Source organism: Mercenaria mercenaria, chromosome 10, assembly GCF_021730395.1.
Source record: "Mercenaria mercenaria strain notata chromosome 10, MADL_Memer_1, whole genome shotgun sequence".
NCBI classification, from domain to species: Eukaryota; Metazoa; Mollusca; class Bivalvia; order Venerida; family Veneridae; genus Mercenaria; species Mercenaria mercenaria.
Window position 1 is genome coordinate 54,882,907 of NC_069370.1, and position 17,492 is coordinate 54,900,398.

At 35.1% G+C, this 17,492-nt stretch overlaps 1 protein-coding gene across 5 annotated transcripts in view; it reads right to left on the minus strand.

Moving 5' to 3' along the window:
- Positions 1 to 928: 928 nt before the first annotated feature.
- LOC123561508 (SWI/SNF-related matrix-associated actin-dependent regulator of chromatin subfamily E member 1-like) overlaps positions 929 to 17,492 on the minus strand; it is a 36,308-nt gene continuing 19,744 nt past the window's right edge. For 3 of the 5 annotated variants that reach the window (XM_053553129.1, XM_053553128.1, XM_045353938.2), the window contains exons 11-17: positions 16,612 to 16,818; positions 15,704 to 15,862; positions 15,135 to 15,227; positions 14,714 to 14,850; positions 13,858 to 13,913; positions 8,933 to 9,268; positions 929 to 2,517 (exon numbers count right to left, since the gene is read on the minus strand). In XM_053553129.1, the coding sequence (XP_053409104.1) occupies positions 2,360 to 2,517; positions 8,933 to 9,268; positions 13,858 to 13,913; positions 14,714 to 14,850; positions 15,135 to 15,227; positions 15,704 to 15,862; positions 16,612 to 16,818 (1,146 nt within the window). In that variant the 3' untranslated portion in view covers positions 929 to 2,359. Of the gene's footprint in view, positions 2,518 to 4,153; positions 4,212 to 8,932; positions 9,269 to 13,857; positions 13,914 to 14,713; positions 14,851 to 15,134; positions 15,228 to 15,703; positions 15,863 to 16,611; positions 16,819 to 17,492 lie in introns of all 5 variants that reach the window. The other 2 variants (XM_053553130.1, XM_053553131.1) reach the window with 2 other exon arrangements.

Genomic DNA, 17,492 nt, shown 5'->3' on the forward strand with positions numbered 1-17,492 from the left:
ACAAGGATTTCACAATAACTGCTTAGGTACATCTTAGTATAGTTAATACTGAAAATTGCAATTGTATACTGTAGTGTTACAAGGGTTCATTTATGTAGCACTAGTTTTAGAATAATTGTTTAGAAATGTATTCTATATTAATTTAGTTAATTGTCATGTATATTGACGTTTTGTTTCACAAGTTACAAGATAATAGGAAATAAAAATTTAAACAATTTCAGCACGTTTTTTCTAGATTAAATCCAATCGAGGACTTACATAATTTAAGTCCACCGAGCTAGATGAACACGTGTATTTTATAAACTGGGACAGCGATCCACAAGAAATCCATCAATCATAGATATCCCGGCACGACAATATTCTCAATGGCAATGCTACGAAATAACATACGTCATCGTCCTCCGGTAAGTTGCTGAGAAAAAAGCCAAGGTTACTAGAATTGGCCGTTTAAAATGATTTTGCATGTCCCGTTTGCTGTTTGCATAAAATATTGGTCGAAATCTCCAGCCCATCTTTACAGACAAGACTATGGTTATTCTCGATTTCTAAAAGCAGCCGTATATTACCTACGTGGACAATCAGATCTGCAGTCGAGTTGCTTGACTAAGCAATTGAGGTAGGGGTCTGGGGGTTACACGTGACACTGTCTCTGAGACAAAGATTTATGCCAAATAAAAAGATTGCTTTATGCATGGTAGTTACAGCCCGGACAAGCTCTAAAATGACCTTTGACCCCAAAGTGTGACATTGACCTTTGAGGTAGGGACCTGAGGTTTGCACACAACACACCATCTCATAGAGGTGGACATTTATGCCAAAGAAAAAAATTGCTCGGACGGACGGCTGCACACACGTACACCGAACAGCCATTTGGACAGCTATGTCTTCGCATCTGCATGCGGGCTCGACAAAAAAAAAAACATAGATGTAAGTTGTTCATTTTATTCCATTGTTATATGCATTTTACAGGAAAAAATGATAATTTGAGTACCGGGGTACTACTGTACTACTAACAAAATTTCATGTTTAGAATTCGGGAAGTTTCTGATACACTTCACGTTAACTTTGATTTTTTAAATATCTTGCACAATAAGTTACCACTACGATGAATTTTGTTTAAGGTTACTAATTTCTTGAAATACAAATGTAAACTGATCCAGGAAATTTTGTGAAAAAAAAAAAACAACAAACTCTTAGGTTGATGCTTGTTTTTTGGTCCAACAGAATTGGAAAATGTGCAAACCTTTAATATGGTCGCAGCAGCTTCCCAAACAAATTGAACTAAAGTTCATTGTTGCAAATAAATGTTTTTAACAATATTCAATTGCTAATTATTTTCTCAGTCAGTTAACTGACTGTGCCACTCCTGTGGACCCCTTGCCAACATGACAGGTAAATTTCAACATGTTGCAGCTCATGTCCGATAAAGACTGTGTTAACACTGGTAACTTATTTAAAGATAAGCAACCTATTTGTGCATCTTTAAACAGACTTGAGAAATGCTATGTATCAAAATATGAAGTTATTTTCTATTTTCCTTTAATTTTAGCTGTAACAAAATGTGCTACTAATTTTAGTAAAATATGCATTTTTAAATCAACAACTTTTTTATGCAGTACAACATAATATTTTTAACTGTCTTAAGCTGTACAAATGAGCTATAATCTTATATTGTAAATCTCCCAAAAATACATCTACACTCATAATTGTGTGGAGTGAACACAGATTTCACTCCTCAGAAAAGATGAAATTGAAAATGAATGAAAAATGGAAACTACTACAAACAAACAAATTCACAAGAGCAACAGATTCCTATCAAAGACATCAAGTATACATCTCTACATAAAACATGTGATAATAAGCAAAACTTAGTTGTAACTCAACATTTTTTTCGATCACTTCTTTAAAGACCTTCATGCATAAATCCCAATAAATATTATTTTTTACAACCATATGAAATTCATTTTTTTTTTTTGTATTTTTTTTCAAATAGCTTGAATACAATGTATCATTTGTACTATTTATGCTGATCAAATACTAAGGGTTTTTAATCTGAAGAACTCGTATAATCAATTAAGAGCCAAATTATCAATTACAGACATTTCCAATGGATTACATTTATCAAATGTGGTCTCCAACAATTTCACTGTGATGGAAAAATGTCTCTAAAATTTGACCTCCCAACATCAAGTTGATAAATCACTGTGAAGCAATCTTATTTCCCATCTGGTACATACTTGGGATGACTTTTCAAAAATCTCCTGACTGCAGTTTCAGAACAGTTTTTTCCAAGGTATCAACTCAAAGTTTTTCATAAATATATACAGTTGAACACATTTAACATTCCAATAGCTAGCAACTATTCATTTTCTATTGCGGGCTGAGGTTCAGTCGGCTCTGTCTGCTTAGCTTCAGTACCGTTACTAGCTGGTTCCGTATTTACAGCTTCATCATTAGAGGGGTCTACTGTATTTAGCTTTGTCAAGGCAGATGGTCCAGCATCTTCAGCTTCGCCAACTGCAAGTAACAGAAACAAGACTATTTTACCACATGGTTACAATTGTTCTCACAATGTGTATTGTGTATGTACAAATTATAATCATAAATATTTACATACGAAAAGTGCATAAAGGTCTTGATAGAAAAGCATTCGTTGTCTAAATGAAGCTAGAAAAGCTGCCACTAATGCATCAGATAGAAAAATTGGATGCAAATATATTGTAGAATGTCATTTCTTATTGTAATATTTAAAAATCCAAGATGCTTCAGTAAAAAAACGTTCAATTTTTGTTGACAAACTTATTTAAAAATTGAGAGGTGATTATAACATTTTAGATACAAAAAACTCCAAAGCATGCTTGCATGCAGCTAAAAGTAGCAAGAAAATTTAGTAAAACTTGTAAAACATTATTATAAATGCAGGATATATGATAACAATGCAATTTTCAATTCACATTCCAATACAACTGAAGCCTTTACTTAAACATTAATCTAAAAATAAAGTTTCAACACAGGACAATGCTTATCAGTTTCCAACTCCAACCAGGTCCATTCCGTCAGCACTGAGCTAAATAAAAACATATTTATTAGTAGGGAACAACAGTTTCTCTTTCAAAATGAACTTCTACTCATCTGATTTTTCACAATGTAAAGAAAAGGCAACCTCTTTTAACACATAGTATGAAATATTCAGTTTCTAAAAGCACCTGCACCTCTTAAATTGAAATGCACCTATCAACAAAGTATTTGATAAGAATATTAATGTGTGTTTCTGGCAGTTTTATTTGCTATCATGAACAGTGATACCGAAAATCACTGGTTAAAAAATCTTTCTAGATTAGTTAATTAACAATTTTGATACACTCAGTGATTTTTCAATATTTTCAGGATTTTATGAGTCAGGACCACATACATGTAGGCACCACAGTTTTAAAATCATTGCTCCAAAATTCACTTCAGAGTAGATTAAACAAATACAGAGTATGCAACATGAATCAAGTCACTATGAAAGAGAAACCTTGGTAGGCTGGAATTAAAACTAAAGAATGAAGATTTTGTATTAATAGCAGTCAATGTCATTTTTTTGTAAAACATTCCTTTGGGGACAACACTGCTGTACTTTAACAAAAAAACTTTCTTTCAACACTCAATTGAAAAACAGAATTCAGCAAATTATTAGAAACATAAACCTTCACATTTTGTGGTATTTTAGCACAGGGAAAAAAGGAATAAAAGCTTAAAAAACTGTAATCCAATACATAAAACACTGGTCAAAAAATATAACTTGCTTTTCAAAAAAAATAAAAAATACAACATGTCATAACTGAGTAAATTAGTTCACATCAAACTGTTCTGTTTTGTTCACTACAGCATCTTGCAGCAATACCTCTATCACTAGTCTCTCTGTACAAAGAATCTTTTACCTACCAGAACTTCTTGCAAGCACACAAAAATAGATGCACGTCTTAACTAAATCCCATAGTAGCACACACATGGGGATAACAAAGATAACATCTATAGAAAATTGTTAATTGACTTTTGGGGGTTTAACAAATGAAGTTTAACAAACAATAAATCAAACTCTAACCATCATGCAGTGACCAAACTAGGTCAACATCACCTGCTTTTAGGCTTAAAACGCCTAACTCAGTACCTGTTTTTAGGCTTAAAATGCCTAACTCAGTAAAGATAAGTTGATCTTGCTGTAAGTACTGCAATAAACAAAACAGTAACATTTAAAAAATGTTAGAGGATTCATACGTTAAACTTACATGGTTTTTATTTTTAGCAACTATGTATTACTCAATGCCTGGAAATGTCACAGTTAGAGTTTAAAATAATACACCGATGGTAGAGCTTTTTATCTGTGAGTCCAGATAAGGAATGTAGCTTACATAAAATTTCCCTCTTACAGTGAACTGACTGCATTTCCTTTAATGTTTACCTACACGGTCATTTCTAATTTCGGCAAAGCAAACACCATCTACAGTGAAATCATTTAATTTTGAGGGCAAAAAACTTTGTCCAAAACGGCTATTTTGCGGGTATATAAATTTGTTTATTTTGACTGAATGAATGGGACTTTACTGTATTGCTGGGATTAAATTTTGTAGATTAATTCAACCATGAGAAATCCACCAAAATTGGTTCTGAATGAAAATTCATGATTTCACACTGTCTGCATGATACAAGATTACAACATTTACATTTATTACTACTTGTTTATCTGTGTCTTTACCATCATTTATAAGCAAATTTATGCCCCCTACCCACCAAAATACCTTGACCTGGACTCATTTCGTGTTAAATGTAAACCCGTAAGAGATGACTAGCAGACGAAACTGTTTCAAGCATGCCTTTTAATGCTTAAAATTATCTTATTACATCAGATTATCCCAGGCATTGTACTAACATTCAAGTTTGTTTTGTTAACATAAATGAAATATTTTATTGCTATCACTAAGTATTATAGATTATGCGCTTTTCTGTGTATAAGTCTTTTATCAGAAAAATAATTGTCAGGTTTTACTGATGAAGATGAGCAAAGAAAACAGAAAAAAGAAAATGTTCCTTCACATAAATATCTAATCTATCATAAAAACTATATAGAAACTAACTGTGAACTGAAAATTGCACTGTAAATGTTACTAAATAAACCAAAATGCAAAATCCCTCAACCAAAAAAAAACTGATTATAGGGAATAATTAACATTAAAATTAAACAAACATAACAAAAAAGTAAGTAAAAACATGAAAAACAAAATTTTCTATTTCATGCAGTAACCCCTGACAACCGTTGTTGCTTAGCAACAGCAGGCTCCTATTCTAAAAGTTTATGTGTTGCCTAGCAACGAGGTTAATGTCTGCACTGCAAGGAGAGGTAAGAAACAATCCACTACCATAGGCAAACCTCGGTAATGACATGATGGAGGGGTGATTGATGGCAGAGTGTGATATGCCAAGTAGAACAGAACAGTTACAATGGGAATATAAGGGTAGTATGTGCTTGAATAATCTCTGCTTATAACACTTTAAGCCCAAATTTTAAGGTAGTTCTGCATGTATGATAAATGAAAGGTTATCATGTAACGTCATTTATCCAGATAACACAGAATAAAAAAATGAGGATTTTATCAAATTCTACATTGTAGAAAAAATTTAAAACTGACTCAAATGTGCAGAACTACCTTAAGAAGAATATATTCTTGCTTCAGTATTTGTAGGACATTAATATAAACAAGTAATCCTCATTTTCCTTGCTACAGTCTGTATTTTTGTACAGATGGTGTATTGACAAGATATCTATTGAAAAGTTAACTCTGGCAATGAGAGGCATCCTGTATCAGAAACTAGGACATAATGTACAACACTTACAAATGTAAACCTGCCTTGAATATTAAAGATGCACCACACAATAACCGTATTCTTTTGTATTTCTATGACATGCATGAAAAATTTGAGAAATACAAGACATAGTATCTAGTTACAAACTGCCAAGACAAAGTGATTAATGTCTAAACATTTCATCAAATGAATGTAGCAGTATGCACAGTATTAGATGCATTAAGTTGAGTTATTTATCTGCCTTTTTAAACTATACTGACAAGGCAGTCTGAAAGACAGCTAAATCCCACGCCACTGGTATGGATAGTGAAAGGGTAAACCTTTGACCTTGAGCTGTGACCTTGACCTTCAACTGACATGGCTGACCAATGAATTCTGCAAATCGTCTAGATGAGGTGAAAATGTGACCCAAGTTTCATGAAAATCCTAGAAGGGGTTTAGAAGGTACAGAGCTCAAACCTTTGACCTTGAGTTGTGACCTTGACCTTGAGTTGACATGGCTGACTCATGAGTTCTTGATGAGGTAATCATTTGACCCAAGTTTAATGTAAATCCTTCAAGGGGTTTAGGAGATACAGAATAAACACAAAATGGAAGGCTCAAACCTTTGACTCTAAGTTGTGACCTTGACCTTGAGCCGGCATGTCTGACTCATCAATTCTGCATATCGTCTTGATGAGGTGATCACTTGACCCAAGTTTGATGAAAATCCTTCAAGGGGTTTAGGAGATACAGAGCGGACACAAAATGGAAGGCTCAAACCTTTGACTTTGAGTTGTGACCTTGACCTTGAGCCGACATGGCTGACTCATGAGTTCTGCACATCGTCTTGATGAGGTGATCATTTGATTCAAGTTTCATGATTATCCTTCCAGATGTTTAAGAGATACAGAGCGGACACGAAATGGAAGGCTCAAACCTTTGACTCTAAGTTGTGACCTTGACCTTGAGCTGGCATGGCTGACTCATCAATTCTGCATATCGTCTTGATGAGGTGATCACTTGACCCAAGTTTGATGAAAATCCTTCAAGGGGTTTAGGAGATACAGAGCGGACACAAAATGGAAGGCTCAAACCTTTGACCTTGAGTTGTGACCTTGCCAGCCAACATGGCTGACTCATGAGTTCTGCACATCGTCTTGATGAGGTGATCATTTGATTCAAGTTTCATGATTATCCTTCCAGGGGTTTGGGAGATACAGAGCGGACACGAAATGGAAGGCTCAAACCTTTGACCTAGAGTTGTGACCTTGACCTTGAACCAACATGGCTGACTCATGGGTTCTGCACATTGTCTTGATGAGGTGATCATTTGACCCAAGTTTCATAAAAACCTTCAAGGGGTTTAGGAGATACAAAGCGGACACAAAATGTTACGGAAGGACGGACAGAGACCATTCCTATAACCCCCCATTATTTGTGGCGGGGGATTAAAAAGAGACTGAATGATTAAGTTTGCAGATTCAGCTATGAAATCACATTACTCCAGGGAGGGCCTAAATTGTCCACCTGTCATCATGTAGTGTAGCTGTATTATACCAGTATTATCAAAATTATTTTTACAAAATCAATGTGGGAGAAAAAAATTGGTCACTTGGTTGTTGTTGTTGTTGGGTTTAATGTCACACTGACACATTTTTAGGTCATACGCAGATAACCTAACTTTTGATGGTGGAGGAAGCCCCCATGTGCCCCTATGTGCACTATTTCATCTCAGGTGGGTACATGGGTAGAACCACCGACCTTCTGTAAGCCAGCTAGTTGGCTTCCTCACATGAAGAATTCAACACCCCGAGCAAGGCTCAAACCTATCTGTGAGGGGCAAGTGATTTGAAGTCATAGCCCTTAACCACTCAGCCATGGAGGCCCCCAGATTGTGGTGGGTCTTTAACCTCCTTCTATTCAAAAATATAAACCAGACTCTTCAAAAAGGCTGTTGTACCAGCCATGTGTTAAATTGAGACAGATACCATGTAGTAAGACTTTTAATATCAGTATAGTATTACTCTGACTAAAAATGTTAATGGAGACAACTTCTGTTGCCAAAATATTCTGCTAGCAACTGAATGTAAGGAAAGAGAGAAGCAAATAACTAAGAGAGCTCTACTAGCATACTAACTTTTATCATTCATCTAAAATAAATGACACAAATGACAAAAAAAAAGTTAAAAACTTTTTAACTTGAAAACAATGGTGCTTAAATTTTCTGTTGCTTTTGTATTTCTTGGCAGTATTAATACATTGTCTGTAAATAAGTGATTATTTCCCATTAACAATCAATAACAAATGGCTTATACTTATGTTACTCAACTTATTACAGCATTGCTGCAAGTTATTAATTTTTCAAACTAGGGTCTATATAAAGAGACGGCTGACTAAGTTTTAGAATTGCTTTTAACTTGATATTAGTGAAAACTGCCAAGTAAATATTTGTTTTTCAATAGGAGTACATTTTCTTTTAATCTATTCTAGAATCAACTGCATTTGTTCCCATTGTTTTCAAATGAATGCGATTTTCCAATAAAAGGAAAACTTCAATGATAAATTTAAAAAATCCAGTAATAAAACTGTGTACCCTTCAGAACAGTTAGTTCTACTGTACATTTTCTAAGACCCTTAAATCAAAATCCACAAGTCTTTGTTAACCATTGTGCAGAAAAACATATTTCAATAACTATTAGCTGTGAAACACATACAGACAGAGGAGCAGAAACTGTACATCTAAAGCAACAAGATGAATACCAGAAAGTGGTCTGCCCATGATAGGGTGTGGAAAAGAAGTGTTAGCGTAAATACAAAACAAAATAAGTGTTAGAAATAACAGCAAACTATAATGACATGCTGTATTTTGTTGATTAGCCGACCTTCCTGCTTTCCAACTGAGCAAAATGATAAAAAAACATCTGTTAATGTAACAGAAAGGTTATTTCATTAATGAGTTTTGGTTTAAAATTTAAGTTGGGTAACATCATAATGCAAATGTAAGCTGGGTATATTTTCATAACCTTTCTACCATGCTTTATAAACAGTAAAACTAATCCACTCTCCTTGCGGGCGTGCTTATGTTGGCTACATTACAGTGCCTTACATTCTTTTGTTTTCCTTCCAGCTGCCAATTTAGATTTAGACCTTTGGGCTGACTTTGGAGACAACCCATCTGGACCAGAGGCAGAGCCCGGGCTCCCCGCAGTGGGAGACACCGGCATGCAAGATCCAATGGCTCCCTCAACACGGCAAAATTTGCTCCTGTTGTTTACATGCTGGCTATAAGAGCCAGAGTGGCGGAACTTTTTACCACAGCTGGTGCACTCGTAAGGACGTTCGCCACTATGGAGCCGAGAGTGCTCCAACAGGTGGTGTTTTAGCTTGAATGCTTTGTCACAGCTGTCACATTTGAATGGCCGAGGACGGCCGTCATCCTTCACTGAAACACAGCCGATATATACAGTTAATAAAAGTAAATGTGCTATTCCTTCTCTGAAATTTATTTCTCAAAGATAAAAAACACTAAAATCTCCTTCAAATTAAAGTACTCTAAAACAAATACAGGTGCATACACATTACATTCATAAACATATAGAAACAAAGAAGACAAGGTTTTACAACAGTTCCACTGTAGATAAGACCCTAGAATATGATCATCCACATAGTTAATGTAATAACCTGTAAACTATACAGTCAATCATTTAACTATCAAACTTTTTTATTACATTATGCTCCCTTTCTCAATTAACTGCCTCGAAAACATATCTTTCTGAATCAGACAGTTAAAAACTTGAGCCATTAATATAATGAAAGTGATTCCTGTACGTTGAGATAACACTGTGTTCCTAATTCAAAAACAATACACATCATACTGCTGAAAGGGAAATAGAAACCAAGAGCAATGTAACTTTTAATTAGTGATACATGATTTCAGTTGCTGATTATCATAACATGCACTGCTATTCATGACTGTTGAGAAGCATAACAAAAGAAAACATTCAGGTTTTTGAAGCTGATTCATGCAAGTTTCTTCACAATGCAAATTCATAACATGCCATTTGCATTTTTCAAGGAATACCAATCTTCTCTATAGCTTGAGTAAAATACAAAATTTCTGTTTAGCATGACTCGTTAATTTACTTTTTTTCGTAAGTATTTTCTTTGCTAATTATTTAGACTGACCATTGCTTAGTGCAAGGAGAGGGCAAATATTTTTGAAACCTCTTACTAAACTTGATATTTACTGATTAATCTGGAACTTCAAGAAATATTTTCAGAAGTTCCTGTTAACCCCCTTTTAATATATTTATAATAAAGGTATTACCTAACTATTAGCCATCAAGGAATGTACTTTTAAGCTTAAATACTGTAACTGAAGAGGTGATTTAAACCATTAATAAATTGTGATCAATAGTCTAATACTAGATTTTAAGTACAATCTTTTTTTTGTAAAATACTAACACTAAATATATTTCACTGTCTTGTAAAATTACCATTTCTAACCTCTCTTTACTTAACAAGAGGGTCATGATGACCCTGGATCGCTCAACTGAGTAATATGAGCTACATGTTTCAAATGTCAAACCGATGATAAAATATTAAGAAAGTCAGAAGGTCACATTCATGGTCAATGAAATTCAGTTTTACAATTTGTGTGCTAAAACTGTGTATATCATCAAAATTTCAAGGCTGTATCTTAAAAAACAAGGAAGTAGGTCAGTAGGTCAAGGTCACAGTCAAGTGACATCATATTACTTGGGGTCATCAGATTTTTATAATTAAACAGTCTTGGAAATAGGATCAGATGATTTTTTAAGTATTTTTCCTATATAACTCACATAATAACTAAGTGACCCCAGGGCAGGGTCTCTTTTAACCGCAGGGGCATAATTTGAACAATTTTGGTAGAGTACTACTAGACAATGCATAATACCAAATATCAAAAGCCTAGGTCGTATGGTTTCAGACAAGAAGATTTTTTAAAGCTTTTTCCTATATAAGTCTATATAAAACTTGGGACACCAGGGCAGGGCCTCTTTTCACCCAAGGGCTACAATTTGAACAATTTTGGTTGAGGACCATAAGACAATGCTACAAACCAAATATCAAAGGTCTAAGTGTTGTGGTTTCAGACAAGAAGATTTTTAATATGTAAAACTTGGGACCCCCGGGGCGGGGCCATATTTGACCCTAGGGGGATAATTTAAAAAATCTTGGTAGAGGACCACTAGATGATGCTACACACCAAATATCAAAGCCCTAGGCCATGTGGTTTTGTACAAGAAGACTTTCAAAGTTTTCCCTATATAAGTCTATATAAACCATGTGACCCCCAGGGCGGGGCCATATTTGACCCTAGGGGGATAATTTGAATAATCCTGGTAGAGGACCACTAGATGATGCTTCATACCAAATATCAAAGCCCTAGGCCATGTGGTTTTGTACAAGAAGATTTTCAAAGTTTTCCATATATAAGTCTATATAAACCATGTGACCCCCTGGGCGGGGCCATATTTGACCCTAGGGCGATAATTTGAACAATTTTGGTAGAGGACCACTAGATGATGCTACACACCAGATATCAAAGCCCTAGGCCCTGTGGTTTTGGACAAGAAGATTTTTTAAGTTTTTCCTTTCGGTTGCCATGGCAACCAGAGTTCTGCAGGGAATTCAATTCTTTGAAAAATTTTGAAAGGGGACCACCCAAGGATCATTCCTGTGAAGTTTGGTGTAATTCTGCCCAGTGGTTTTCAAGAAGATTTTTTTAGAACTTGTTGATGGATGACGCACGACGGACATCAAGCGTTCACAATAGCTCACCTTGTCACTTCGTGACAGGTGAGCTAAAAAGTCTGTAAAATACCAAAAACAACTGGAAACCCACAGTTCATGGCCACTTTTCAGGTGTTAGCAAATAAAATTACATAACCCCAATGAAAGTAACAAAAACACAGACATTAAACTACAAATAAAACACAAAAATGATCCTACCCGACCACACTGACAGACCTAACATTTAATTGTCCCGCAAACCTTAAGACTTGTGCTGTCTCTTTCTTTCTTATTATTGAAGATCTTGTTCTACTTCTGAATTCTGTCTGTTGAAGTTTGTCAAACAGACACTATTTAGGATTTCGGGCATTTTCTTTCTTTATAAGGTGGGGGAAGACTGTTAAAGCCCTTCCAGCATTACTACAAGCATGGGCGTGCAGCTGGGTAGAACAATCTACCTCACAAGAGGCGTAATTGTTGTATAATGGTTATTCAATTGTGATGGACAGGCCCCGTGTTCACAAAACATTTTTCGATCTCAGCTGAGTTTGAGTTTGAAATTTTAATATCAGTTTTACCAAAACTTCAAGGTTAAATTTCAAATGAGACTGACCTTCAATACCGAATAATCACTTTGAAATAGTTATCAACTTAAAATTTCGTTTTAAACATGCCATTTAGATATAAATGAGAAATTAAGTTTCATTATCAAACTCAACTGAGACTGAAAATGTTTTGTGAACACGGGGCCAGGTAGTTATTTCCAAACCACTGTCATTCATAACCAACCACAAGATTGAAGGTTGCAAACTTGATTGCAGTTATACTTACCTTGGCAATGCTAAACAATCAATGATAATCATAAAGCTGAACAATCTACAGGTATGATAAACCTGTGTATTAATAATGTTTTCAGTTACTGCATCTCACCAGAAATACACACAAAATATGGTTTGCTCTCATTTATGAAGTACTATTAGCTTACACGTCTCATGATTTTGAATTTGTTTAAGCTATAACAATATCTATATTAAAATGCTGCTGACAAATAATTCTTGAAAAAAATGGAGTATGTGGCTACGGGATAAGGCAGTCAGTGTGGTCTCTAATGTTGGTCCTACACTAACACTGAGGTACTCACAGAGTCAGTAAAAGTTAGAGGAGTATCCTGGTATTAATCACAGCAAACAGAAGAAAGAAGAATATGTGTAAATAGTTATTACGGGTTATATGACACCAAATGTGTTAATATCTAATATGTTTGATGAAAGATACATGGAACAAATCACAATATGGAGAACTAAAAGAGGACAACAACTACTACTTTTCTTAATTCTAGATTTTTTAGAATTCTCGGCAGCTACATCAAACATTTTGCCAGTAAATGACATAACCTGAATTCTAAAGCATTTTTTGCTAACCAATACACATCAATATAATATTTACTTTTGCCAACACAAAGAAACTTCGGGTTCTTAAAGAATGCTTAATGTCAAATCAATTCAACTTTAAACTAGAAAACAAGTTGAGTGAGAGCGGATTTATCGTTTGCTGCAAATATCAATTGGTAACACATGAATTAATCTAAAAATGACTGTATCAACTAGTAATTTAAAAGTTTCCTCTGAGACAGAAGTAAAATATCCACAAAAATTCTCAAGATATGCCCAAATAAACTTGTACTTATTCTTGTATTCCCAATTTAACTATCTTTCTATTAATGACACAATTATTCAGTGTCTACCTATACTAACATCTTACCCTGGTACTGTTTCATGCAAAATGAAATTGTAACCTGGGAATTTCTTAACTAGCTGTCACTTGTGTTAGTAAATTCAGTCAATGACATAGCTTATATGAAATCATTCACAGCCTGGGTTAAAACCTTAAATATCCACTCTAACAAAAACAGTGTACCTTATCAAGATGTGAAAACAGGTTTGACAAATCTATATCCCGTGAACTATCACATTAATGCAAAACTGCTACCCAGTTATGTCAAGGTAAAAAGGTTTGGTCTATTGACTGTATCATATTTTTTTTTGGTAACCTCTAAAGGTAAATAGTAATAAATCACTGACCAATACTTAAAATTTTCAAAGATGAATTCAATGAAAACTAAAGGTAACCTCTGTGTCAGTATTATCAGAAACATTTATTACAAAAAGTATTTGATACTATGTATTCTATATATCATGTATAAGTGCATATGTAAAACAACTACTGATATTACAGAGTGCTATCCTTGTATCTTACCTCGTCTATTTACACTAGGTGATGAGGATTCCTCAGCTTCCATACTTTCTTCAGATCTGTCAAAATAGAGGTTACACTGGTTACTATCCATATTGGTTCATTTTTAATTTGTAAAGTATTCTTTTCATGGATCACTTAAACCATAGGATCTTGCTTATTAAACAAGAAATGTCTGTTGACAGCGTGCTCGACTATTCGAAGAATTGTTGGAAGTATGGGGTCAAAATATTACCAGCGATTTTCAGACAGAAGAAGACAAATAGGTAAGACTATGTACCTGTATTTGTGGATTTGGATAAGTCTTGCACTATATGGCAATGTGTGACCATGATGGTAAGCAAGGGTTCAAAGTTTCAAAGCCATATATCAAACAGTTAAGACCAAATATGGAATGGTATGCGAAACTTAACTAATTTCTATGTCAAACAAGAACACAATGATACAGAGATATTGGACTTTATATGTCATTTTAACCTACAAATAAAAAATGAACGAGAGTGCCAGATTGTCACAAAATACACCGGTCATTGAACTTGGCCTAATTCAAGAGCCATAATCCAGGAGTGCCCGGGGTGGTTATAAAACATGGCCGAGATATTATGCAAACAAACATTGTCAGCAAGTTTGGTGAAGATCGTATGAAAACTATTCTACTTAACGCAGACAAGGCTAAATTCGCAGTTTTTCGAGTATTTCAAGCACCATAATCAAAGAGTGCCTGGGGCCATTTGTTCCTTAATGCTCGATCTTTATTGGCATACACGCTGCAATTTTTTTCGGAGTGTTCCCTTATAACATATATAAACAACAAATGCTATATTGCATGTGATACACAGAAGGAATTTTTCCACTGTACCTATTCATTGCTTCCATGTCTTCAGAGTGGGATATATTCTCTGCTCTCTGTATACCATCGAGATCATCATACTCCTGTGTACCAACACTATCATCATCATCTTCTTCTTCAGCTTCACCAGTTGTTGAATCTGGACCCTAGATCACATCAGCGAGATATACAGACATTGTGGAGAAACACCTTCCACACAACAGTAGTTTACGATTCACAGCCTCTGCCTTGATAGCTCAGGTGGGAAAGACCATAATAATCAGTTTGGAGAGAGAGTTTGATCCCCTTGGCAAATCAAATGCAGCACAATATTAAGCATACATGTCATGAGGAGAAATCTGCTAGAAAATATTCTTTCACTTAAAAGTTTTTTCTTAAAACATTGTAAGGAAAGTAAAAGTGAACAGAAACACCTAAAAAGAAGATTTACCTCAAGTCTAGATACACCATTCATGTTTGTTTCACTGTGCTTCACTCCATCTGCATCTCCATTCATAACTTGACTGACTGGCTCCTGGATACCCTACAAAAGAGATGAGTTAAGTATCAAAAATAATACTTTAACAAAAATCATATTGTTAACACAGCGATAAATGAGTCAACTGTAGCAACTCATTAAGTGAAACTAGACTGCAGTCTATTTACAACCACATAAACAGTTATTTGAATATATGAAATGTGAAACATGCAACTTCAGCAAAAAACATCACAAATCCTGCATCTGTTTGGTTTTAATTTCATGCTGACAGTTCAAATTATATGACTTCTTTCCAGCTTTTAATGGTGAAGAAAGACCACTGAATTTTCAAGGCAGCTGCATGATTTCCTCACATAAACACCCAAGCAGGGAAACACACTCATGTGAGACGCAGGGGGCATGTGATTCAGTCAGGTACCTGTACTACTTGATGACAGAGGCCCCTCTTTCCAGACACTATATTCATTAAATTTTAACACTAACTTCTGACCCAGTTGTTTTACAAAATAATGCATGTATACCTGCTCAGCATTCATTTGCTGTACAGCCTCCTGATGTTGTTTATTCATTTGTTCTTCTGTTTCTCTTCTTACTTTCTCCTCTTCTTCCATTCTCTGTCTCTCAGCATCACATTTCTGTCGTTCCTCTGCCAGTAGAGCCTGCTTTTTGCGATCCTCTTCCTACAAAATTATTACTTGTAAATGTTATTCAAGAATTTAATGAAATGACAACCTTCCATTGTGTCTGCGTATCAAAAATTACACGATATGTACATCATTTCCATATTTGTAACACTTGCTACAACAAATTACTGGTGCAGTAAGTGGAACTACTCAACATCACGTATACTGCATAGACGTGAAATTTTTCCAACAATCTCAGCTCAGTTCTCAATATATATGTAAAATCAACAATCTCAGCTCAGTTCTCAATATATATGTAAAATGAAGTCCTCCTTCTGGGGTTTTATTACTTACTGAAGAAGGGGAAAGTTCCAAAGTAAAGATAGGTTGTGAGGTTGATGGGGGGGGGGGGGGGGGGTACTCCCATTTGGAACTTAATTTGCTACTGGAAAAGTAGCTGCGAATTCACACCACTATAGCAAGGAGAAACACAAACCCCTAACTCACACCAGCGGTTAAATAGAAACCCCTGTTCTTGAAGACTTATTCTTATCATCATGATCTTGAATCAAAAAAGCTTTGCAAGAATTATAAAGTTGAAAAGCTTACTAAGAGACATTACACGCAGATACGATAGACAGAATGACCACTCCAGTATCTATTCAGTGTGATAAAGTATTCAAGCATAAGTCAGTTCAACAAGCCAATAACTACTACCAACTGTAACCACTTTTAACTATTATGTTACTGCCTACTGCTAAAACTTAATTTGATAAATGTAAAAATTTCACCCCTGTTCAGCTTACTTGTTTTGCCAGCATTTCTTGTTGTTTTTGTTTCAACTCCTCCTTAGCTTTTGTTATCATGTTCTGGAACATGTCATCAGTAATCTGTGGCTTGTTTTCACACAATTTTTTATACTCCTCGTGGAACTGTTCGCTTCCCTCAGTGAACTTACGTTTCTTGGCCTGATGTTTTTCTTCTATCTGCTGTAACTCTGCTTCCAACTTTGTCTGAAAAAAATATTGTAATAAATGTCATTTTCTGAAAGACATACTTTGGTCATCTTTCACTGAAACATTTGAGCCGTGCCATGAGAAAACCAACATAGTGGGTTTGCGACCAGCATGGATCCAGACCAGCCTGCGCATCCGCGCAGTCTGGTCAGGATCCATGCTGTTCGCTAACAGTTTCTCCAATTCCAATAGGCTTTAAAAGCGAACAGCATGGATCCTGACCAGACTGCGCGGATGCGCAGGCTGGTCTGGATCCATGCTGGTCGCAAACCCACTATGTTGGTTTTCTCATGGCACGGTTCATTTTATTATTAAAACATTGGTTTAAATGTAGGGAAATCCATATCAAATATGTTCAACTAGGCTAAATACATAAACTGAAGTCTGTGTATAAACAGCTGTAATCATAATTTAAATAATATCACATCTAGGAACGGTGTTAAAACAACGTCCAGCTTTTTTGTGGCATTACTTAGCCATACCGTGTTTACATATACATTAAGCAGAGTGTCGTATTTTACACTCAGAACTATCTATACACACAAACATGTTCATTTTATGTTTTAATAAGTACTTTGTAGAAACTGTTCTTATTTTCAAATATAAAATAATATATTTTCAAAATGGTAAAACAACAGTAAGTCTAGCTCTTGTTGATTAATGAAAAACTT